Below are 24,857 nucleotides of genomic sequence, written 5' to 3' on the forward strand. Positions count from 1 at the left end.
GAATATGTATCCACCTGGCTGGTTAATATTTAATGAAATAATTTAAATAAAATGATTACTGCTGAGAGGTGTCAAAGAATTTGTTTTTTTTTTTTTAATTCTAACGATATGCAACTCAACATAGGAAACAATGGCTTAGCACATGGCAAGTTTTCAGTAAATATTAGTAGCTGTTGTTATGGTTTTACATAATAGGCACTTTCTGTAATATGCTCGTCTAGCCTGGCTGTCTTCCCTTCCGCACATTTTGGCGTTCACTCTATCCTGCAGCTCCGGCAAATTGCCCTCGGCCTCCACTCACCCCACCACACCCGGAGCAGCTATTAGCATGGTCCACACCAGCTCCCCAGCTGCCACTTGAGTAGACACGGCCTGTCCCATCACCTGCCTTTTCTGCAGGACTGCCCTCTGGGCTGACAATCTTCTCTTGGTCTTTCTGCCACCCATCCTTCCTGCTAGCTCTTCTTATTCTTTAAATACTAGTGTTCTCTGAGATTTCTCCCTTTCCCCCAAACCTCTTTTTGTTCACTCTAGATCCTTCTTAACTCTAATTTTCAAATTAACATGCAGTGACATTGACTTTGTGTGTATACGTGTAGCATGGTGAGTTTTAACACATGTATAGATTTGTGTGACCGCTCCCACAAATGGGGCACAGACCAGTGCTGTCCCTCCAAAGACTCCCTTGTCCTGTTGTTTGGCAGCCATACCCTGACCCATCCCTCCCCTGCAGCAACCACCACTGACTGCTCTGTTCTCCATCACTCCAGATTTCTTTGAAAATATTATATAAATGGAATCATATGTAGGAACTTTGTTAGTATTATTCCCTTTCATTTTTCTGTTGTGGTTTTTACTATATGTCTTTGTACAGACTGCATTCGTGGCTACTAGGCAATGACAATATTATATACTTAATATACTACAGTCTACATAGAACATGTATTTTTTAAGATTTTATTTATTTGTGAGAGACACACAGAGAGAGGCAGAGACACAGGCAGAGGAAGAAGCAGGCTCCCTGCGGGGAGCTCAGTGTGGGACTCAATCCCAGGATCCCGGGATCACAAGCTGAGCCAGAGGCAGATGCTCAACCACTGAGCCACCCAGGTGCCCCTAGAACTGGTATTTTACTGCTTGAAATCAGGCATAGAAACCTTACCAGCATGCAGCCCCTCTCCTCTGCCCCTGTATGGTAACCTTGTCTGTGTATTACCCTCCTGTGCATTGAGCACCAGACATTGTGAGTTTTGCTTTCAACTGTCAAACAGTATTAAAGAGCTTAGAGGAGAATCTATTCTATTTACCCAGGTATTTATTCCTTCTGTTGCTTTTCCTTCATTTCTGATGTTCTAGATCACCTGCTGGTGTGATTTCCCTTCTGTCTAAAGAACTTACTTTACTGACAGCAAAGTCTCTTAGTACTTCTTTATCTGGGAATGAATGTCTCTCTTTCCCCTTCACTCCTGAAGGAGGCTTTCACGAGTATGGAGTCCTGTGTTGGCATTACTTTCCTCTCAACAGGTTTAAAACTATTGTTACCCTTTCTTCTGGCGTCCTCGATTTCTGATAAGAACTACACAATATTTCAAATCTCTGTTCCCCTATTAGACTGTCTTTTCTTCGGGCACCTGGGCGAGTCAGTTGGCTAAGCATCTGATTCTTTATTTTGGCTCAGGTTGTGAGGTTGAACCCCATGTCTGGCTCGGGGCTCAGCAGGGAGTTTACTTGATATGCTCTTTTCCTCTCCTTCTGTCCCTCCCCACCCCTCCCTTCCCTCTCTGTTTCTCTCTCTAAAATAAATAAGTCTTTAAAAAAAGAAGAAGAAGAAGACTGTCTTTTGTTTTCTTTGTTCAGTGCCCAGCAGCTTAGGTACAAGTGTGTCTAGGTGTGGATTTCTATGTGTCTGTCTTGTTTGAGGTTTGCTGAGCTCCCTGAATGTATAGGTTTAAGGGTTGTTGTGTTTCACCACATTTAGGAAAACATCAGCCATTACTTCTTCTAATATTTCTGCTGCCCCACACTCTTTTCTTCTTCTTCTGGGACTCTGATGATGGGAATGTGGGACCTTTGCCATTGTCCCACAGGTTCCGGAGGCTGTGTTCATCAACCGCCTACCCTGCCCCACGAAGTCTCTTTTTTTCTTGTGCAAATTAGATTATTTCTCTTGACCTGTCTTCCAGCGTGCTGCCTCTTTCCTCTGTCATCTCCATACTGCTGTTGAGCCCATTCAGTGAGTTTTTCTAAATCATTGTATTTTTCAGTTTCAAAATTTGCATTTGGTTCTTTTTTTTTTTTTCCTTAAGAGAGAGAGAGAGAGAGAACATGAGTAAGGAGGGGCAGAGGGAGAGATAGAATCTGGAGCAGGAAAGATGAATGGATAAAGAAGATGTGGTATATGTATACAATGGAATATTACTCAGCTATTAGAAATGACAAATACCCACCATTTGCTTCAACGTGGATGGAACTGGAGGGTATTATGCTGAGTGAAGTAAGCCAGTCGGAGAAGGACAAACATTATATGTTCTCATTCATTTGGGGAATATAAATAATAGTGAAAGGGAATATAAGGGAAGGGGGAAGAAATGTGTGGGAAATATCAGAAAGGGAGACAGAACGTAAAGACTGCTAACTCTGGGAAACGAACTAGGGGTGGTGGAAGGGGAGGAGGGCGGGGGGTGGGAGTGAATGGGTGATGGGCGCTGGGGGTTATTCTGTATGTTAGTAAATTGAACACCAATAAAAAATAAATTAAAAAAATAAAATAAAAAATAAAATAAAATCCAACCCTTTAAAAAAAAAAAGAATCTGGAGCAGGCTCCACCCCCCTGCACAGAGCCCAACGTGGAGCTCAATCTCACGACCCTGAGATCCAAACCAACAGTCAGACACTTAAACTCACTGAGCTACCCAGGCGCCCCCTACATTTGGTTCTTTTCTATATCTTGTTTTTTGGGGGAACTTTTCTATCTTGTCATTTGTTTCAAGAGTGTTCACTTTTACTTACTGGGGCATGTTTGCACTTTTTGCTTTAAAGTCCTTGCCAGATAATTCCAACAACTATGTCACCTCAGCATTGACATCCGTTGGCAGCATTGGCACTGTCTTTTCTCATGCAACTGGAGATCTTGTTCTTCATATGCTGGGTTATTTTGGATTGCATCCTGAACATTTTGATTGTTATGTTATGAGATACTGATTCTTGTTTAGATCCAACGGGGATGTTGATATATTTTGGTTTAGCACACATTTGACCTGATTGCATTGAGGCCACAAGTTCCAGCTAGCTTTCTATGGGTTGTGGTTCCAGTGTCAACTAAGTTTTCATTTTTCCGCAGTGCTATTTGGATTGGTCCCATTTGTGTGCCAGCTAGTTACCAGTCTGGGAGCTAGATATTTTTCTGCACTGTAGTTCATATCCACAGATGCACAGCTCAGAGGGGTCTCAGAATTCAGAAACAAACTTAAGGGTTTCTTTCCTAATCTCCTTCCACTGCATGGTCTTCTTGGTACTTTTTGGTCTCTAGGGCTCCCTTTTGTCTTTCTCCAGCTCCAAATCTGGGGCTTTAGTTACCCCACACTGCTGTACACGTCCCACTATATACAGTAGGGTTTTTTTGGTCATTTTCTTTAACTTGATCTGAGTCTGATTTTTTTATTTAAAAATTTTTCTCAAGCCTACAGAAAATTGGAGAGTGCACCCTTCCCACATATTTAGTCACTGTTCATCTAGATTAACCAGTTTTTACCATGCTACATCTGTTTTCTTGCTTTTTTGTATACTTTGTTTTCCAGCAAACTATATAAAAGTCAGGTGATTGTGTCTCTGAAGTACTTCAACATGCATTTTCCAAGAACTAGCATGTTTTCCTACATAAGCATGGTATCATTAGCAGTTAAGAATCCTAATGGAATATTGTCTAATATGGAGCCCATGTTTAAATTTCTCCAGATTCCCCAGCAATGTCCTTTCACAACTTTCTTTTTTTCAGGTGTTTTTCTCTGGCAGTCCTCAAAATTTAAGCATTGCATTTAGTTGTGTCTTTAGTGTCCTTGAATTTAAAAAATCTCTCTTGCCTTTTTTTTTTTTTTTTCAGAGAGGGAGAGAGAGGAGAGAGGATTAGAGTGGGTGGAGGGGAGGGGCAGAGAGAGAAGGAGAGAGAGAATCCCAAGCAGACTCCATGCCCAGCCCAGAGCCTGACACAAGGCTGGATCTCAGACCCTGAGATCATGACCTGAATTGAAATCAAGAGTCAGACATTTCACTGACTGAGCCACCCAGGCACCTCTTGGCCATTGATGTTTTCAAAAAGTACATGGCCAGTTGTCTTGCAGGATTTCCCAGAATCTGGATTTTCCCACGTGTTTCCTTATAAACAGATTCAAGTCACACATTTTTGGTAAAAAAGACCACACAGATAAAGTTGTGTACTTCTTGTCGCATGACATCAGGAGACCTAATGTGACAGTTTGTCTCATTATTGCCAACATTAAGTTTGCTTGCTTGGTTAACGTGATACCTGCCATATTTCTTCATTGTGAAGGTAACTTTTTGTCTCTGTAACTAAGTAGGAATCCATGGGGAGATACTTTGAGACTGTGGATATTCTGGTTCCCAGTAGCCCTTCACCCAGTGGTTCGGTGGTTTGTTTGTTTTTTAATTGAAGTATAGTTGATGTTACATTAGTTACAGGTATATGACATAGTGATTTGGTAACTCCATATGTTAGGCTGTGCTTACCAGAGGTGTGGCTACCATCTGTCACCATGCAAGGCTATTTAAGTACCACTGACTATGTCCCCTATGCTGTACCTTTCATCTCCATGACTTACTCATTTCATATCTGGAAGCCTGGAACCTCCCACTTCCACCCATTTTGCCTCTCTCCTGCCCTACCTCCCCCCAGCCCTGGCAATCCCCAGTTTGTTTCCTGTATTTATGGATCTCTTTCTCCTTTTTTTTTTATTTGAGTGTTTGTTTTGTATTTTAGAATCTACATGTCTGTGAAATCATGCTATATTTGTCTTTCTGTTTTTTACTTAATTCACTTAGCATAGCAAGCACTCTCTAGGTCCATCCATGTCATCACCAAATGGCAATATCTCATTCCTTTTATGGCTGAGTAATACTCCATTGTATCTACATACCACATCTTCTTTATCCATTCATCTATCGATGGCTACTTGGGCTGCTTCCATGTCTTGGCTGTTGTAGATAATGCTGCAATAAACATAGGGGTGCAGATACCTTTTCAAATTAGTGTTTTTGTTTTCTTTGGGTAAATACTTGTAGAATTACTGGGTTGTATAGTATTTCTCTTTTAAAAATTTTGAGGAACCTCCATACTGTTTTCCATAGCAGCTGTACTAATTTACCTTCCCACCAGCACAAGGGCTCCCTTTTCTCCATATCCTCTCCAGCACTTGTTCTTTCTTGTTTTCTTGAGTCTAGCCATTCTGATAGGTGTGCCCTCATTATGATTTTAACTTGCATTTTCCTGGTGATGAGTGATGTTGAGCACTTTCCATATGTGTCTCTTGATCATCTGTATGTCTTCTTTAGGAAAATGTCTTCTCAGGCCCTCTGCCCATTTTTAATCAAATTATTATTGTTTTTTTGGTGTTGAGTTGCATTAAATTCTTTATACATTTTGGGTATTAGTCCCTTATCAGATATGTCATTTGCAAATATCTTCTCCCATTCAGTAGTTGCCTTTTCATTTTGTTGATGATCTCCTTCATTGTGTGAGAGCTTTTTATTTTGGTGTAGTTGTTTTTGTTTCCTTTGCTTCAAGAGACATATCTAGAGAAATATTGTCAAAGAAATGTGACATGTCAAAGAAACTCCTGTCTCTGCACCCAGTGGTTTTAACATCTATTATGATCTTTCCCTGAATCAATCATTATATAGGTGGTTACAAAATGGTGTGAGTCTTTGGCTTTTTATGGGTGATAAAACTATACAGAAAAGCCCAGAAATGATTATAAAAGTCATAATGGTAGTTTCTTTGGGGAAAGAGGGAAGAGGTAGTGATTAGCTAGCTGGGGGCACAGGGTGGGGGGAAGGAGAAGAAAGGTGCTGAGGTGTTTGCAGCCACCTTTTTCTTGACCTACATGATCATTAAATGGGCATTTTACTTTGTAATAATTCACTGAACTGTACATATATTTTCTGTACATGTACTTTCTTGTATGTGAAAAAGGGTAAGATTATAGCACGAAGTTTCACAATAATACTCACATCTGTGTTTACAAGATTCATTGCTTACCATGACTTATTTAATATTTTATATTATTATGCCATGACTTAGTCTGGATTTCTCCTTTTTTCCATTCAGTTCTTCATCATCTGAAAATACTTCTTTAAGTAATTCTTTTTTCAGGAAAAGAAAGTATGTATACACACATACTTTGGGATTGTTATAATGATAATTGTCTCTAAAATGTTTTTCTAGGGGGTGCCTGGGTGGCTCAGTCAGTTGGGCTTTCAGCTCTTGGTTTCAGCTCTGGTCATTTTCTTGGGGTCCTGAGATCAAGCCTTGTGTTGGGCTCCACACTCAGCAGGGAATCTGCTTGGGATTCTTGCCCTCTGCCCTCTGCTTCTCCCCCTACTCATGTGTGGGCATGCTCTCCCTCTCCTTCAAAAAACTAATTTTAAAAACTTTTTTCTAGGGGCACCTAGATGGCTCAGTGGTTGAGCCTCTGCCTTTGGGGTCCTGGGATCGAGTCCCACATCAGGCTCTCTGCAGGGAGCCTGCTTCTCCCTCTGCCTATGTCTCTGCCCCTCTCTCTGTGTCTCTCATGAATAAATAAATAAAATCTTTTAAAAAGCAAAACTTAAAAAAAATAAAATAAAAAATTTTTTTCTATGATACATATATTGTTGCCCCAGAAAAATTATATGTCAAATATCATATCTTCTAAGATACATAAATACAGATATATATATAAGCATATAGATACATGCACACGTACCATATGACAAATAAAAGTATCTGTGCCCATTCACACACACATATTTATATGCACATATAACCTTCCATTTTTGCACACTGTTCATTTCTATTTTTCTCCATTTCTGAATACTTCTACATGCAATTTCATGAATACTTCTACAAATGCAAGCTAGTCCAGCACATCATACCCTCAGGCAGTGAATATTAGTGCAGCATGGGGCAAATGCAGTCAGCCACTTAGCCCTCGTAAAGTAAACTGAATGTGTTTTGCATATGTTGTTTACTCCACTTGCTCTGTTTTTCTGCCACTGGGTTTGTGTTTGTTTGTTTGTTTGTTTGTTTGTTTGTTTGGGGGGGGGAGGGGGGTTGTGTTTTCACAGTTCAGAACTTATACCGGCTGACAAAAGTGTCTAGGTGACATTGCTAAACTTTTCATGGAGAAATACAGAAGGTGATCTTGCCGGATTTTAAAACATACACCGAATGGGCAGCCCTGGTGCTTTTTGCAAAGCCAGTGAGGTTACAGATGGGCTTAAGGATTTGGGGCAGTTCTGATGCTCTGCAAGGTGTCACAGACATCACTGCAGTGTGGGAAGAGTCAGCAGAGAAGTGGCTGGATGTTGCTCTGGCCAGAGGCCCAGCAGCAGCTCAGGGGCCCCACTCGGACATGAGTGGTTACCTTCATGCGATCCTACAAGAATGTGACAGTGACCCTCACACACCCTGTAGTTCTGTTTCCATCACTGTTCCTGTCCCCTGCAGTTCCCCACCAAGCGAGTGCTTCCTGGCTCCCTCTTTCCCAGGAGCCTCCACTATAACTTGGCTAGATTGTTTGAATCCTTAGCTCACAACAAGCCTGTGCCCCTCTCACCTTTTTACTCATTATTCTGTGTTTTACACTATCATTTGAGTGCTTCAGAATGGTTTTTTTTTTCCCTGAAATTCAGAAATTTCATGAAATAGTTCTAGGCCTTTCTTAAGACTGTTGTTCAGAGCTCAATGAGGTGTGTCGTGTTTTGTTTTTGAAAAGATTTTATAGGCAGAGAGAGAAGCAGGCTCCCTGTGGGGAACCTGATGTGGGACTCCATCCCAGGATCCCAGGATCACGACCTGAGCCAAAGGCAGGTGCTCAACCACTGAGCCATCCGGGTGCCCCTGTTTTTTTTGTTTTCTTTTGGTTTTGTTTTTGTTTTTGTTTTTTTGACATCAAGACTCAAGTGTTTTGTCAGCTCAAGGAAAGTCCATTATTTATTTGGTCATTTTTCCTCCTCCTGTTTTCCTGGTTTTTTTTTTTTTTTTATCCTTTTTTTTTTTTTTTTTTTTTTTTTTTTGGCTTTCCCCTCCCGTGTTTTGTCCTCTCTAACCTTTCTTCTGTGACTTCTGGGAAATCATTCAAAGCTTGTTGTCTGAATCTTGTATTTAGATTACAGTCTGTTCAATTGCCGACCTTGTGGTTTTTAATTTGATGATTGTATTTCTGTCTGGATGAGTGTGTCTAGTAACGAAGCTTTTCCTTCCTTGTGCTGCATATTTTGGCTGCACTCAGTTACTGCCCTCTGGAATCTTTTTTTTTTTTTTTTAGGATTATTGTCTATTTATAAGAGACACAGAGAGAAAGAGAGGCAGAGACACAGGCAGAGGAAGAAGCAGGCTCCATGCAAGGAGCCCGATGTGGGACTCGATCCCCGGTCTCCAGGATCACGCCTTGAGCCGAAGGCAGACACTTAACCGCTGAGCCACCCAGGGATCCTCTTGAATCTCATTTTAAAGAAAGACACCAATTTCTCAAGATTTCTCCTTTTCTGGAAGGAACTGTCTTCTCTTGGGCAGCAGACGTGAGGGAGGGAAAGGATGCTTCCTCATTTTTAGCTCTTTGTTTACACTTGTTGCCTGTTTGCGCTTCTTCATACACAGAGATCGGTGTGTGTCTATCATTAGAAGTGGGGAAGGTTCTTTCACCTTAGCATTGACTTATGGGACAGTTTGAGGCCCAGATGAGGGGAGAAGGAAAAAAGAGCCTGTGTTGTCTGCCTCAATTCATTCACCTGTCCTTGCTTAAGATGTGAGCAGGTGGAGTAGCTCAGGGGATTTCTCCTAGGCCTCCAGAACCTAAGCAGGTCCCAAAGACTGCTCGGGTGTGCTGGAGTTCCCTACCAACTGCCCTGTCATGCGGTGCCATAAGCAAGGTCCTGCTTCTCCTTTGCTGAGTCACAGATTGGTCCTTTTCTTCTGTTCCTGGTTTCTCTTATGTATTTGACATCTTTTCCTATAATCTCCATTATATGGAAAATAGGGAGCAAGGTAAATGAATACCCTCAAGAAGAGCTCTTTACTCACTTTTTAAAAATATTTTATTTATTTATTCATGAGGGACACACACAGAGAGAGAAAGAGGCTGAGACATAGGCAGAAGAAGAAGCAGGCTCCCTGCGGGGAGCTGGGAGCCCAATGAGGGACTCAATCCCAAGACCCCAGGATCACACCCTGAGCTGAAGGCAGATGCTCAACCACTGAGCCACCCAGGAATCCCTACTCATTTTTTTATTAAGATTTTATTTATTTATTTAACAGAGAGAGAGAGAGAGAACACGAGCAGGGGGAGCTGCAGAGAGAGAGGGAGAAGCAGACTCCTCGCTAAGCAGGGAACCTGATATTGGACTCGATCCCAGGACCCCAGGATCATGACCTAAGCCAAAGGCAGATGCTTCACTGACTGAGCCACCCAGGCGCCCCTCTTCACTCTCGGTTTTAACATTTGTCTTCAAATGTGATTGGCAACATAAGCAAAAGGCAACCTAACACAATGACTTTCCAACGGCTTGTGCCCACCCTGGGTACCAAAAGGCACCAAACTTGTTTGAAAATAGATTAGCACGTGTTCTGCCTTTTGTATAGAAAGTATGGACACTGCAATTGAGAGTAGAAAAAAGCTCCGAAGTATAATTGGAGTCTGAAACTCTGATGCCATGGTGTCTCGGATTAACACAGGATAGAAACATGACTTTCTCAGAAGCCAATGCAAATGCTTACCAGGAGGCAAAAGATCCATTTCTCTTCAGAGGCTGGACTGTATAGAATTCTGAAAGAGTCAGCCGGGGGTTTCTCTACCTGTGCTCTGAAAGCTGCGTTTAATTTGCTGGGTTAGAAACAGAGGTTGGGGGAATTCCCACCTTAGCTCCCGGGCTGCAGGGTGGGAATTCCCCAGGCTCCCTGCCCTTGGAAATCTGGGGAGTTCCTAACAGCTGACTCGTGGAGCTGCTGCCAGCAAACCAACCCCACAGTGGTAGCATGAATCTTTTAAAAAAAAGGATGTCTCAGAAGTTCACGCAGCAGCCCTAACCACAGGTTGTTAATTTAAGGAAATGAGACAAAAGAAGGAAAATGCTCACGGAGGAGGAAAGAATCCGTTGACTCATTCTGTATAAATAGAGAAGCCTTCTCTCTACCCCACAATGGACTATTTTTAATGAGTGTTTATTTAATGGAGTGAATATTTTGTAACCATTAGAAATTATAACTGTGAAGAGAGACTGTAGCAACATGAAAGAGCACAAAAGATATCATGTTAACAGGGCAAAGGGCTTATGTATTGCAATTACATAAAAATATATGTTTATGTCAAATTGTAGATGAGAACACATAGAAGTGATTTATGGGGGCGTTTGGATAACTTTTTGGCTTTCCCCCCCTCTCATTTATAAACTGCTATTAAATAATTTTTATCATTTAAAAAAATAGAGTTGGTTTTGTAAACAAACAAACAAACAAACAAGCTAGTAATCAGAAGAGGTTTACCAACCAAATGAAAAACTTTGGTCTGAGATTAAAAACATCAGCCCCTTCAGGGCGCCTGGCTGGCTCCATGGGAGGAACGTGCAGACTCTTGATCTCAGGGTCATGAGTATGAGCCCCACCATTGGGTGTAGCTAGCGATTACTAAAAAAATAAATAAATAAACTAAAAAAAAGAATCGACCCCCTCAGTGTTGCCTACTGATCTTTGCTGAGCTAATCCACTACAGTCTTGATTTTCCTTTATATTATAAATATTTATAAAATTTAAAAGGAATCGATTTAGAATCCCAGATAACCCATAACAACTGACAAATATTTAGTGTCAGACAAAGAATATTTTACACCTGTCTTTTGGCAACACAGGCTGATCAAGCCTGAATTTTATATTATATCCTGCAACATTAGAACATAATTAGACTACCCTATGACTCAGTAATTGCACTACTGAGTATTTACCCCAAAGATACAGATGTAGTGATCCGAAGGGGCACCTGCACCCCAATGTTTGTAGCAGCAATGTGCACAATAGCCAAACTGTGGAAAGAGCTCAGATGTCCATCGACAGATGAATGGATAAAGAAGATGTGGTGTTTGTGTGAATATGTATATATATACACAATGGAATATTACTCAACCATTAAAAAAGTGAAATCTTGCCATTTGCAACAACATGGATGGCACTCAGGGGTATCATGCTGAGCGAAATAAGTCACTCAGAGGAAGACAATGATCATATGATCTCACTTGTGTGGAATTTAAGAAACAAAACAGGATCACAGAGGAAGAGAAGAAAAAATAAAGCAAAACAAAATCAGAGAGGGAGACAAACCATAAGTCACTCTTAATCATAGGAAACAAACAGGGTCACTGGAAGGGCAGGGGGTAGGGGTATGAGGTACCTGGGTGATGAGCATGAAGGAGGGTATGTGTTGTAATGAGCACTGGGTGTTACATAAAACTGATGAATCACTGAATCTACTTCTGAAATCAGTAATACACTAAATATTAATTAATTGAATTTAAATTTTAAAAAGTGAATTAGTCACCCTGGTTTTTTTTTTTTTTTTTTTTTAATCTACGATAGTCACACAGAGAGAGAGAGAGAGGCAGAGACACAGGCAGAGGGAGAAGCAGGCTCCATGCACTGGGAGCCCAACGTGGGATTCAATCCCGGGTCTCCAGGATTGGCCCTGGGCCAAAGGCAGGCGCCAAACCGCTGCGCCACCCAGTGATCCCTAGTCACCCTGTTTTTTAAAAAAAAGATAGTAATTCAGGTATCCCTAGGTGGCTTAGCTGTTTGGCACCTGCCTTCGGCCCAGGGCGTCATCCTGGAGACCTGGGATCGAGTCCCGCATCGGGCTCCCTGCATGGAGCCTGCTTCTCCCTCTGCCTGTGTCTCTGCCTCTCTCTCCTTCTCTCTGTGTATCTCATGAATAAATAAGTAAAAAATATTTTTAAAAAGAAATAAATAAATAAAAATAAAATAAATTTTAAAAAAGATAGTAATTAGACTATAATCAGTTGCATGGACCCATTGCAGTACCAAGCAACTATATGAAGCATAAATGTTACCTTGGAACGAAGCATGGGTGCTATAAACACTCGCTTTTATATATGCTGCTATGTGTAAGCTCATCTGTGTTCTGTTGCTGACTAGATGAAAGCTTAAATGGCATATCCAGGCCTCACATCATGCTGTAGGATGAATTCTGTGCCCAGTGCATCAATATATCATAAGATCTCGAAATCACTTCCCTCGAGGATCTGCCAATGTTTTCAGATAATTATCTTTATCCCAAAAAAGAAGACTAAGGAAAGAGATGAGAAGTGTTCTGTGGAAAAAATAACAGTGGTGGTTTACTCTAGAAATGACTAACGTGGAACATGAAAGTGGACAGGTTTTCGGCTCAATGTATAGAATCTTATGATAATGAGAATCACCTTCCAGCGCAGCCAAGGAACTGATTTTCTCATGAGTTTCCGAAGTCACCAGCCACAGGGAGCATTCACCAAATGTTAATATCCTGCTGCTGTAAAAAAAAGGAGAGGAACTGCCAGACAATCACAAGACGTCTTGCAGCTCTACAATTTTGTTATTCTAAGGCATTCACTTTGTCTTTCCAGGATGCTGCCTGCCTGGAGAATCTTAGGAGTATCATAATATTGCACACTTAATTTTTTTCTCGTTTACATTTTTAAATTGAGGCACAGTTTCCATACAACAAACCACACAGATCCTTAGTATGTATTCTGTTCTGTGCAGTTTGACAACCATATACAATTGTGTCATCATTTAGGATCTTTCTGTCACCTCAGAAAATTCCCTTGTGTCTCCATCTAGCCAGTCCCCACCACCACCCAGAGGCAGCTACCTTCTCATTTCTATGCAGTACATTCATTTTACCCTTAAACTTCATATGAATAGAATTATGAAATATTATATTGCTTTTCATTTTCTTGTTTTAGCCAGAAAAATGCTTTTAGGCTGTTGCATTAATAAGCAGCTCATTGTTTTTATTGCTGAACAGTATTCCATTATACAGTTATGCTTGGTGTATACAGATTTGCTTATCCATTCTCCTACTGATGGACATTTGAGTTCTTTTCTTTTTTTTTTTAAGATTTTATTTATTTATTCATGAGAGACACACACAAAGAGAGAGAGAGGCGGAGACACAGGCAGAGGGAGAAGCAGGCTCCATGCAGGGAGCCCAACGTGGGACTCGATCCCAGGTCTCCAGGATCACGCCCTGGGCCGAAGGCAGCGCTAAACCGCTGAGCCACCCGGGCTGCCCATTTGAGTCGTTTCTAGTTTGGGGTTCTAATGAATAAGGCTGCTGTATATATTTTTGTGCAGGTCTTTTTGAGAAATATGTTTTTGTTTCTGTTTGGTAAATGCATAGGAGTGAAATTTTTGGGTCATAAGTTAGATACGTGGTTAACTTGGTTAAAAGTGACAAACATTTCTACAACTACCTTTGTGCCAAATTGTCCCCAATGATTGTCAGTCTTTATGGTTAGCATTCTAGTGGGTATGAAGTAGTATCTCGTTGTGGTTTACATTTGCATTTCCCTCGTGACTAATAATGTTGAACTCCTTTTCATGTGCTTATCAGCCATTTTTATGTCTTCTTTACAAAACATCTGTTCAAATCTTTCGCCTCTTTTAAAATTGGGTTGTCTCTTTTGTTGTTAATAGCTGGGGGCTCTTTATATATTCTAGATACAAATACTTTGACAGACATATGTCCTGCAGATATTTACCTGTCTGTGGGTTGTTTCTTAATTTTTTCCTTGGTGTCTTTGGATGAGCAGAAATTTTTGATGAAGTCCAGTTGACCACTTTCTTTTCTCTTCTGCATAGTCTTTTTATGTCCTATCTAAGACATTTCTGCCTACTCAAGATCATAAAGATATTGTTCTATTGTTTTCTTCCAGAAGCTTTATACTTCTAGGTTTTACAGTTAGGTCTATGAACCTCTAAAATTAATTTTTTGCATACAGCAGGAGCAAAGAGTCAAGATTATTTTCATTTCTTCATATGGGTATTGTTTCAATAGCATTTGTTGTTGAAAAGACTTTTCTTTGTGTATTTTACTGATTTTTTTCCTGATATCTTTCTTGAGAATTGAGTATACACACACACGCACACACACACACACTCACATACACACACAGGTCTATCTTTGAACTCTGTCTCATTACATTGATCCGTTTGTCATTCTGCCAATACCACACAGTCATGATTGCTATATGTTTATAATAAATCTTAGACTTTGGTAATATGATACCTCCAACTTTTATTTTTTCTTTGGCAAGATTATCTTGACTATTCTAAACTAATTGCCTCTCCATGTACATTTTTATATATTTTTAAATGCTAGGATTTTTTAAATTAATAATTTTTTTAAAGATTTTTTTTATTCATGAGAGGCAGAGACACAGGCAGAGGGAGAAGCAGGCTCCCTGCAGGGAGCCCAATGAGGGACTGGATTCCAGGAACCCGGGATCACAACCTGAGCACTGAGCCACTGGGCATCCCTAAATTAATAATTTTTTATTTTAATTCCAGCATAGTCAATAGACAGTGTTATATTAGTTTCAGGTGTGTAACACAATGATTCAACACTTCCATGCATCACCCAGCGCTCATTGCAAGCTCCCTCCTTCATCCCCATCCCGATTCACTCATCCCTCCAAGGGTCTGCCCCAACCCTCCTATCCCTCTGGTAACCATCAGTTTGTTCTTTGTAGTTAAGAATCTGTTTCGTGATTTATCTCTTTCTTCCCCCTTTGTTTGTTTTGCTTTTTTCTTTTTAAGATTTTATTTATTCATGAGAGACACAGAGAGAGGCAGAGACAGGCAGAGGGAGAAGCAAGCTCCCTGTGGGGAGCCTGATGTGGGACTCGATCCCAGGACCCCGGAGTCACGCCCTGAGTCAAAGGCAGGTACTCAACCACTGAGCCACCTAATTGCCCCTTGTTTTGCTTCTTAAATTCCACATATGAGTGAACAACCTGCTAGATTTTGATTGGGGCTACACTGAATGTGTAGATGAATTGAGAGAGAACAGATATCCTTAAAAAATTGAGTCTTTTAGTCTGTGAATGTGGTATACAGCTGTTCATTTCTTTAGGTCTTTTTTAATTTCTCCCCGCACTGCTTTATAGTTTTCAGTGTAGAAGCCTTGCCATCTTTTGTTAGATTTTTCTTTTTTTTATTTAAGATTTTATTTATTTATTCATGAGAGATACAGAGAGAGGCAGAAACACAGGCAGAGAGAGAAGCAGGCTCTATATGCAGGGAGCCTGATGTGGGACTTGGTCCCCGAACCCTGGGATCACTACCTGAGCTAAAGGTAGACACTCAACCACTGAGCCACCCAGGCATCCCTGTTAGATTTATTTCTAAGTGTCGCTAGGAGGACTGGGGAGACCCTGGGCCCTGGGACCTCAACCCAGCCCATCCTAAAAGTGTTGCTAAAGGTTCTTGGTCTTGGTAGGAGAAAGAATTCAAGAACAGACTCAACACAGATAAAAGACACAAGAAGGAAAGTTTGTTAAAGTGAAAAATACACTCTTGAGATGTGAGAGCAGGCAAGCCCTGGGGGTTGGGTTTCTCTCTTTTACCCAACCGCCAGGGCTTGTGTTAACTAGGGGGTGAAATATTCATCTCTCAGGTCCAGGATGCAGGGGTTTGTGGCTTTTCTTCCTAATTTGGTTGGGGGCTTCTTATCATAGTACCTGCCATCTTGGGCCTGGCATGTTTGATCTGACTTCTTTTGGACTTCTTTTGAACTCCTTCTTTTGGACTTCTTCTTTTGGACTTCTTCTTTTGGACTGCTGCCAGGACCTTCCCAAGAGCTGGCATGACCCCCTCATTATTGGCCTCCAGGTAGCTTGTTAGAACCTAACTCACTGCCTACTGTCACATAAGCATTTGGTGTACTTTTTGATGCTATTATAAGTGGTAGTGCTTTTACGTTGACTTTTTAGTTGCTTGTCACTAGCATAATAAACATAATTGCTGTTTATAATTGATGTTGTGTCCGCAGGTTTGTTAGTCACTAATTCTTCTAGTTTTTTTTTTTTATATTTTACTTATTTATTTATTTATTTATTTATTCATGAGAGATACAGAGAGAGAGAGAGAGAGAGAGGCAGAGACACAGGCAGAGGGAGAAGCAGGCTCCAAGTGGGGAGCCCAATGTGGGACTCGATCCCAGGACTCCGGGATCATGCCCTGAATCAAAGGCAGACGCTCAACCACTGAGCCACCCAGGCGTCCCCTTCTAGTTTTTAAGTAAATCTGTTTTCTCTGTACACAATCATGTCAACTGCAAATATGCATATTTAAATTTTCAAATCTTTTTGCCTTTTTTTCTTGCCTTATTAAGCAGTATGAGACATCTAATAGAATGTTCAGCAGAAGTCATCAGAGGAGATGTCTTCGCCTTGTTCCCTGATCTCAGAGAAAAAGTGTTCTGTATTCCACTGCTAAAGACAGTGTTCACTCTGATGTTTTCACAGATGTCCTTCATCAGGTTGAGGAGATTCTCCTTCAGCCCTGTTTTGTGGAGAATTTGTATCATGAATGGACACTCAGTTTTGTCAAATCCTTTTTCTGCATTTATTGAAATGATGATCAACTCCGTTAGTTTGATCACTGATTTTACACACTTCTCCTTTTCCACTCTTTGCGTTTAGAGCAGTACACCTCTGTCCAAGCTCTGCTTTAGTTGCATCCCACAGACTTTTGTTTTGGATTCTCATGATCATTCAGTTCAAAATATATTGTTTTTCCTGTGATTTTTATTTTTGCCCCATAGGTTATTCCGAGGTAGTTTTTCTTTTTTCTTTTTTTTTTCTTTTTTAAAGATTTTATTTATTTATTCATGAGAGACATACTGAGAGAGAGGCAGAGACATAGGGAGAGGGAGAAGCAGGCTACCTGTAGGGAGCCCGATGTGGGACTCGATCCCAGGACCCCGGGATCATGACCTGAGCCAAAGGCAGAGTTCAACCACTGGGCCAACCAGGCGTCCCTCAGAGGTAGTTTTAATGTGGGGATTCAAATGTGGGATTTTTTTAGTTTTCATCACATGTGCTCTTTCATCACAAAAAAGATTTCTCTCTCTCTTTTTTTTAGGAGTTTAGTTATTTATTTGAGAGAGAGAGAGAGCAGAGCAAGAGAGCACACGAGTGAGGAGGAGGGGCAGAGGGAGAGGAAGAAGCAAACTCTTTGCTGAGCAGGGAGCCCATGCAGGGTTTGATCTCAGGACCCTGGAATTGTGACCTGAGCCAAAGGCAGACATTTAACCAACTGAGCCACCCAAGTGTCCCCGAAAAGGTTTCTTTTCATTTCCAATAACACTTCTTGACTTGAAGTCTGTAGTGTAACACTGGTGTAACCATGTCAGCTTTCTCATGCGCATGCTTCCCATGCTGATACTCAAAGCAAGTTTCTTATGAAAGCATACAGTTGTGCCTGCCTGCCTGCCTGCTTGCTTGCTTTCGTTCTTTCTTTCTTTCTTTCTTAATCTTGGCTGATATTCTTTGCTTTTAATCAAGGAGTTAGTCCATTTATATTTAATGTGACTATTGATATAGTTGGGTTTAATCTACCATCATAGGTATTTATGCTCTCCTTGTCCTGTCTGGTTTTTGTTCCTTTGTGCCTTCTTTCCTGCTTCCTTTTGGGTGAATCATGCATTTTTTTTTTTTTTTTTTTTTTAGTATCTAATTTTATTCCCTCTGTTGTTAAAATCTGTACCTTTTGGTGCGTGTATATGTGGTTTTCTTTTTTCTTTTTTTTAAGTGATTACTTTAGAACTGTGTTGCTCAGTACAGTAGTTGTGACCCACACACAGCTATTAAGTTTCAATTAATTAGGGCACCTGGGTGGCTCAGTAGTTGAGCATCTGCATTTGGCTCAGATCCTGATCCCCGGGTCCTGAGATCAAGTCCCACAACAGGCTCCCTAGAAGGAGCCTGCTTCTCCCTCTGCCTGTCTATCTGCCTCTCTCTCTCTGGGTCTCTCATGAATAAATAAATAAAATATTTAATTGAAAAATATTTCAATTAGTTAAAATGTGAAAAAAATAAAATGTGCCCCTGGCTTAAGGAGGACACTGTTGTGATGACACTGAATGTTGCATGGACGTGCTGAATCACTAAATTCTGCACCCAAATCTAATATTATACTGTATGTTAACTAACTGGAATTTAAATAAAAACTTGAAAAAAAATAAAACCTATCTGGAGAATGGGTTGAGAAGATGGCAGAACTAGAAATAGGAAGTAAGTTGGGAACGTTGTTTTGGAAACACTGGCACAATTTTGTGAGATGTTAGTAATAGTTGAAGAGCTATTGTAGGACCCAGAAATCCTGGGAGGCAGGAATGACTCCAGTGGCTACAAATGTCATGTCCGAGTTGGGAGTGGGGGAGGCCTGGTGACTCTGAAGATTTCTAGCATGAACTAGCAAGTGAATGTTGATGCTGTTAGTGGGGGCAGGGAATGTAGGAGTCAGGTTTAGATATTTGTCAGAATTTCAAAGTACAAGTGAGTGTAGGCAGCTGGCTGCCTGGGTCCAGAATTTTGGAGACCTACGAAGAACAGAGACTTTTGAGTTTCTAATTCACAGACTGAGGAAATAAAAAGGTATATGAAATCACCATGGTAGTGTTATAGAGTAAAAATATACAGAAGTGTGGGATTGCCAGCATTTAAGGGGAAGAGGAGACTCTAGGCAGAGTCTGGGGACAGATGGAAGGAAGGCTGGGAGAGAGAATGTCACTGAATACGAGGGAATAGAATCATGAGTGAATTGTTAAATGGCAGTGAAAGGTTTTCTAGGCAGGTGTTCTATAGGTAATATTTGACAAATTAGGCTTAAATTTGCTGGTCTAAGATGCAGCAAAGTGCTTTGAAAATATGTCTTTTAGACTCTATCCATTCGTTGCCTTTATCTGTTTTCATTTATTTTATCTGCCTGTGTACTAGGCACTCTCCTGGGAATTACAGGTAGAGCCTTGAATGAAAATGAGTCTCTGTACTACTCTTTCAGCAAAGAAAGACATGCAAGCAAATATTAGAATATGAAATGTAAGGGTCTGGAAATAAACAGAGGCTGTAGGAAGGGCTGCAGGAGCCCAGGAAAAAGAGCAGCCAGCTATTTTGTGCCTTCCACATGCCATTCCTTCCATATCGATCATTCTCTTCCTGCTTCTTCACCAACATGGCCTTCGAAACTCAGCTCCAGCATCCTCTGGAACCTTCCTTTGATTACTTTTATTTCTTTAACAGAAACAGTGATTCATATTAGACAGTGTACCTCTAAAGCAATCAAAAAAAAAAAGGAGAAAGAAAGAAAGAAAGAAAAAGAAAGAGAAAGAAGAAAGAAAGAAAGAAAGAAAGAAAGAAAGAAAGAAAGAAAGAAAAGGAAAGGAAAGAAGGAAGGAAGGAAGGAAGGAAGGAAGGAAAGAAAGAGAAAGAAAGAAAGAAAAAGAAAGAAAGAAAGAAAGAAAGAAAGAAAGAAAGAAAAGAAAAAAGAAAGAAAGAAAGAAAGAAAGAAAGAAAGAAAGAAAGAAAGAAAGAAAGAAAGAAAGAAAGAAGAAAGAAAGAAAGAAAGAAAAACAGAGCAGGGGAGGGAAGGAGTGAGGAACGGGAACCAAAATGGAAAAAAAAATAGTATGTACTCATTAGAAGGACTTCAAATAATATGGAAAATACAAGGAAGATCACCCAAGATCCCAGCACCTAGAAGTAATCATTATTCACATTAGATTGACATCATCCAGATATATCCTTGTAGGTCTGTCCATACAAAAGGGTGGATGGAAATAATTTTACATCATTAGGATCACACTATATGTGCTATTTTAAGGGTTGCTAAGTGCTTAATTTCACTTTAAGGAGATTAGCGTAGTGTCAGCGATACTTCCAATTTTAAAAGAAGAGGATTAGTAAAAAAAAAAAAATGCTGAACTTCACATAAAGGGTTCTTTACAAAAGACAGTAATTACTAAAAGATCCATCTAAGGTGATGAAGAAAAGATGGTGGTTTTGAAAAGCCGTACATCCCCATATGTTTCCCTTTTCAACAACTCAGTAGGACTCCTCTGTGAAGTGATGGAGAAATTAACATGTCCAACTTCCTTCCACCTCCCCCACCCCGCCCCCAAACCCCAGCCCCCAACTGCTTCCTGACTTCCAGTTATAATTACAGCATCACCATGTACAACATTTATCTACCTTTCTATAACATAATCCATGTGTCTGTTGATCCCCGGGCTCAATATTTCGATGGCCCCAGCTCTCTCCACCATATCTTTAGTCATGGTCTCTGTCTTCTCCATCCTAGATTTCTTTATTTCTACTCACCTCTTGCTTGGCTAGATTTCATCATCAAGTGGCTTTCTCAAGAAGGACCCCAGTGGTCACTGGAGTCCCCCGGAGTCTGTCCACTAGCCTTATGCTGGAATGACAGCTGGCTGAGCATAACTTTGCTGGATCTTGCTTTCTCTCCCTTGGACTTCTGACAGTTAATCCTCCTCTGTGTCCCAGACTCATGGGAAATCAGGTTTTTTCTTTACTACTACACCCCCCCTCATGCCACCTCCACCTTTTATGAATCGGAATTGCAGATTGCAGGAAACATACATAAGCTCTTTACCTTTTCCCTCACTGCACGGGAGAGAATTAGTGGGGAGGCTGGCCATGGCTATGATCCTGTGATGTGAGCCAAGGTCTTTCTGCAGTATTAACCACGAATTTCTGTCTTCCTTTCTAGAGATAATTGATGACCTTGCCAACCTGGTGGAAAACACAGATGGGAAGCTCCGCACCGAGACCAGGCGTGTGAACATGGTGGACAGAAAGTCAACGTCTTGCGGTAAAGGATAAGCTAACCTTAAGATTTTGCCTCTCTCAAAGCCTGCAGATTTACTCTGCTTTCATTTTCCCACATTTGTCTAATTCCTGCAGGGATCTGGTTGCTCTTCTAATGCAGACAGTCCCATTTAATGAAGCATTGAAATTGCTAAAAGAGACCCAAATCTTGTGAAAATGAAGTGAGATGTAGGGCTGGGTGGCCCTGTCCATTAAGCATACCACTTTTGATCTCAGCTCAGGTCTTGATTTCAGGGTCGTGAGTTCAAGCCCCATGCCTAGTGTGGAGCCTCCTTAAAAAAATAATACTGAAATAAAATAAAACGAAGTGACTTGCTCCAGGTATGGGAGAAGTACAATGCATCGCTAATCTTTTTAAATTTAAAATAGGAAACCTCTCTGTGTGTTTACAGAGGAATACCAGTTTGGGAAATTATGTGACGATATGCAGATGGGTGCTGGTAGATCCTCGCGGGTGTTAAAAGCGATCTTGCTTCCTTTGTGCCTTTTTATGATCATGAGCTTAGATGCCCTGGTCCTGCCCTAGAGGTTCTGATTAAGTAGGGCCAGGATGGAGTGGATAAGTGTTCCTTATTTAACAAATACGGCAGGACATTCTGGTGCAGGTACTTGCTACACTGCTGAGGCTCCGATGCAGAGTTCTATGAGGTTTGAATTGTCTATTGCCTGTGCAGGGTATCTTGCCCGAGGTAAGTGGTGATAGATGGTAGTGACAGTAGTGGTGACTGCAGTGATTGCTACTGGGTTGCTCTTCATCTCACAAAGGCTCATAAGGTTTATGAAGCTCATACCTTTATTGCAAACAGAAGTACAACAGCACTCAAAACACCGGTGTCTGAGCACGTGCTTTGCCTATTAGCCCTTTTGATACAAAAAATACAATGGAGGGATCCCTGGGTGGCGCAGCGGTTTAGCGCCTGCCTTTGGCCCAGGGCGCGATCCTGGAGACCTGGGATCGAATCCCACGTTGGGCTCCCAGTGCATGGAACCTGCTTCTCCCTCTCCCTGTATCTCTGCCTCTCTCTGTGTGTGACTATCATAAATAAATAAAAATTAAAAAAAAATACAATGGATTCCCTCCAATCTGTCCCGTTTTAGAAAATAGATCTCAGGCAGCCCAGGTGGCTCAGCGGTTTAGCTCCACCTTCAGCCCAGGGTGTGATCTTGGAGACCCGGGATCGAGTCCCACGTCGGGCTCCCTGCATGGAGCCTGCTTCTCCCTCTGCCTGTGTCTCTGCCTCTCTCTCTCTCTCTCTCTCTCTCTCTCTCTGCCTCTCATGAATAAATAAATAAAATCTTGAAAAAAGAAAATAGATCTCTGTGCGGGGATGACCTGAGATGTACAGCCTGGGGGGCCTTACGTTCTTTATCTGACATGCTGGTGAAGCAGAAGTCTAGAACAACAGGGTGACTGAGGACAGGCAGCCAAGGACTCGAGAACCTTGGGAACCTCAGGGACCCTGTGGGGCCTCCCTGCTCCCCTGTTACCACCTGCCTGTGCTCCCTAGCCCAGGAGTTCTCATACACAGATACCAGCCACTCTGTGCTGCTGCTCCAAGGAGCGTGCACTTCTTTCTGCTTCCTGCTGAAGGCAACATCTCCTTGCTTTTTGCTTTACCAACAACCTTCTCATGTAACTTCTGCTCCCAGGGACTTTGTTCTGCACCAGATCTTTTGGAAATAGAGAGATGGGGGTTCATACCCCTCCTCTTGCATATCTTAATTGATTTTTATTTCTGTAGAAACTTAAGCTTGCTCAGTCTTGGTTGCCCGGCTTGTAAAAGAGCAGACAATGTGGTTATCAAAATTAAAGTATATAGAATATGTGAGGTGTCTAATGCCATCTTCCCTGACTTTCCATATTTAGGGGGGAAGCCTTGCAGTGGGGAGAGTGTGAGAGGGGGAGTTCCAGAGCCTGGACTTGCATTCCAGCTCCACCAGTCACCAGCTATGCGCCCTTGGGAATGCACAAAACTCCCCTTTGGGTTTCCTTGTCTTTGAAATGGGAATGCTAATGATATATCCCTGAGAGCGTGTTGTAAGGGATAAAAGAATCAATATAAATATAGGTAAAGATACAGGTACAGTTACAGATTATATGGATACAGATACATAACACTTAGAATAGTATGTGGCACAGAGTAAGCTGTGAGCAAGTATTAGCTATCATCTCTACGTGTCTAAAGTAGGAATAGTCCTGGGCAGTTAAGCATCTGACTCTTGATTTTGACTCAGGTTGTGATCTCAGGGTTATGGGATTGAACCCTGAGTTGGGCTCTGCACTCAGCACAGAGTCTGCTTGAGATTCTTCTTCTCCCTCTCCCTCTGCCCACACCCCCCCCACCGCACTTGCTCACTCTGTCTCTAAATAAATAAATACGGGCAGCCCTGGTGGCTCAGCGGCTTAGCGCCACCTTCAGCCCAGGGCGTGATCCTGGAGACCCAGGATCGAGTCCCATGTCGGGCTCCCTGCGTGGAGCCTGCTTCTCCCTCTGCCTGTGTCTTAGCCTCTCTCTCTCTCTCTCTCTCTCTCTGTGTCTCTCATGAATGAATAAATAAAATCTTTATAAAATAAATACAATAAAGTCTTTAAAAATAAATAAAGTAGGAATAGGCTTCCCAATTCAGTGACAATATTTCTTAAAGTCTTTTTTATATGCAAAGCAGCCACGCTGTTATTAATTTGGGATGAATGTATTTATAGACACATTGGTAAGCTTTTTGTATTTGCAGAGCAGTGGCCCTCTGCACATGTTATTCATGAAGTTGTAATGAATGTTACTTCTGTTGCCAGTATTTTTATTTTATGGTATTGCTTAGTGTTGGTGTTTATACCCAGAAATGTGCATAACATCTTCTGACTTGAACTGTTTCATTTTTTTTAATAGAAGAAATTTAGAGATTCTTGTAATTACTAAAATGCATGTTTTTAAAACTTGGTATCTTAAAATAAGTTAACTCTAAATTTGTCTTATGTACCATTTATATTTAGTTATAGATAATCTGTAACAGAATTACAATTGGCCCTTGCACAATTGAGAGGTCAAGGGTGCTGAACCCCCCCTCGGCAGGTGAAAATCTGCATATAGCTTTTGAATCCTTCAAAACTTAGCTATTAAGACTACTGTTGACTGGAAACTTTACCTGTAACATTAACAGTCAATTAACACATAGTTTGTATGTTATATGTATTCTATATTTTACTCTTACAAAAAAGGAAGCTAGAGAAGAGAAAATGTTAAAATCATAAGGAAGAGAAAGTACATTTATAGTACCACACTGTGTTTATTGACAACTGTCCACATGTTAAGTGGACCCGCACAATTCACACCTGTGTTGTACAACGGTTAACCATATATGTAGGGGCTTGTAAGAGAGAAGTCTAGTTGTGCAGCCGCGTTAAATAGACATTTCTTTAGTCTTTCAGTGTAAATACTTCAAAGAAAATTATTTCCTCTTATCTCATCAATTTTTTGCCCTAATATTTACTTAGCAGTGCCATTAGTATGATAGATCAACACCCCAGTAACTAACCTTATAGCATTTCTGATGCCTGCTACCTTTAAAGGAAAATTTATTGTGTGTATATTCTTTTAGGGAAATCTATAATTACGTATATGTTTGTTGGCAAGCAGTGCTAGTTTCTGCATATTGATAAAGGTTCATCAGGAGTCCCAAGCTCTAGAGAGGT

The 24,857-nt window shown here is 41.1% G+C and overlaps 1 protein-coding gene across 4 annotated transcripts in view; it reads left to right on the forward strand.

Annotated features, from left to right (window-relative positions):
* Positions 1–24,857, forward strand: part of STX8 (syntaxin 8) — a 256,396-nt gene that overhangs the window by 133,925 nt on the left and 97,614 nt on the right. For all 4 annotated transcript variants that reach the window (XM_077892656.1, XM_077892659.1, XM_077892658.1 and 1 more), the window contains exon 7: positions 21,048–21,149. In XM_077892656.1, coding sequence (XP_077748782.1) covers positions 21,048–21,149 — 102 coding nt within the window. The remainder of the gene's footprint in view (positions 1–21,047; positions 21,150–24,857) is intronic.

Source organism: Canis aureus, chromosome 3 (genome assembly GCF_053574225.1).
Source record: "Canis aureus isolate CA01 chromosome 3, VMU_Caureus_v.1.0, whole genome shotgun sequence".
NCBI classification, from domain to species: Eukaryota; Metazoa; Chordata; class Mammalia; order Carnivora; family Canidae; genus Canis; species Canis aureus.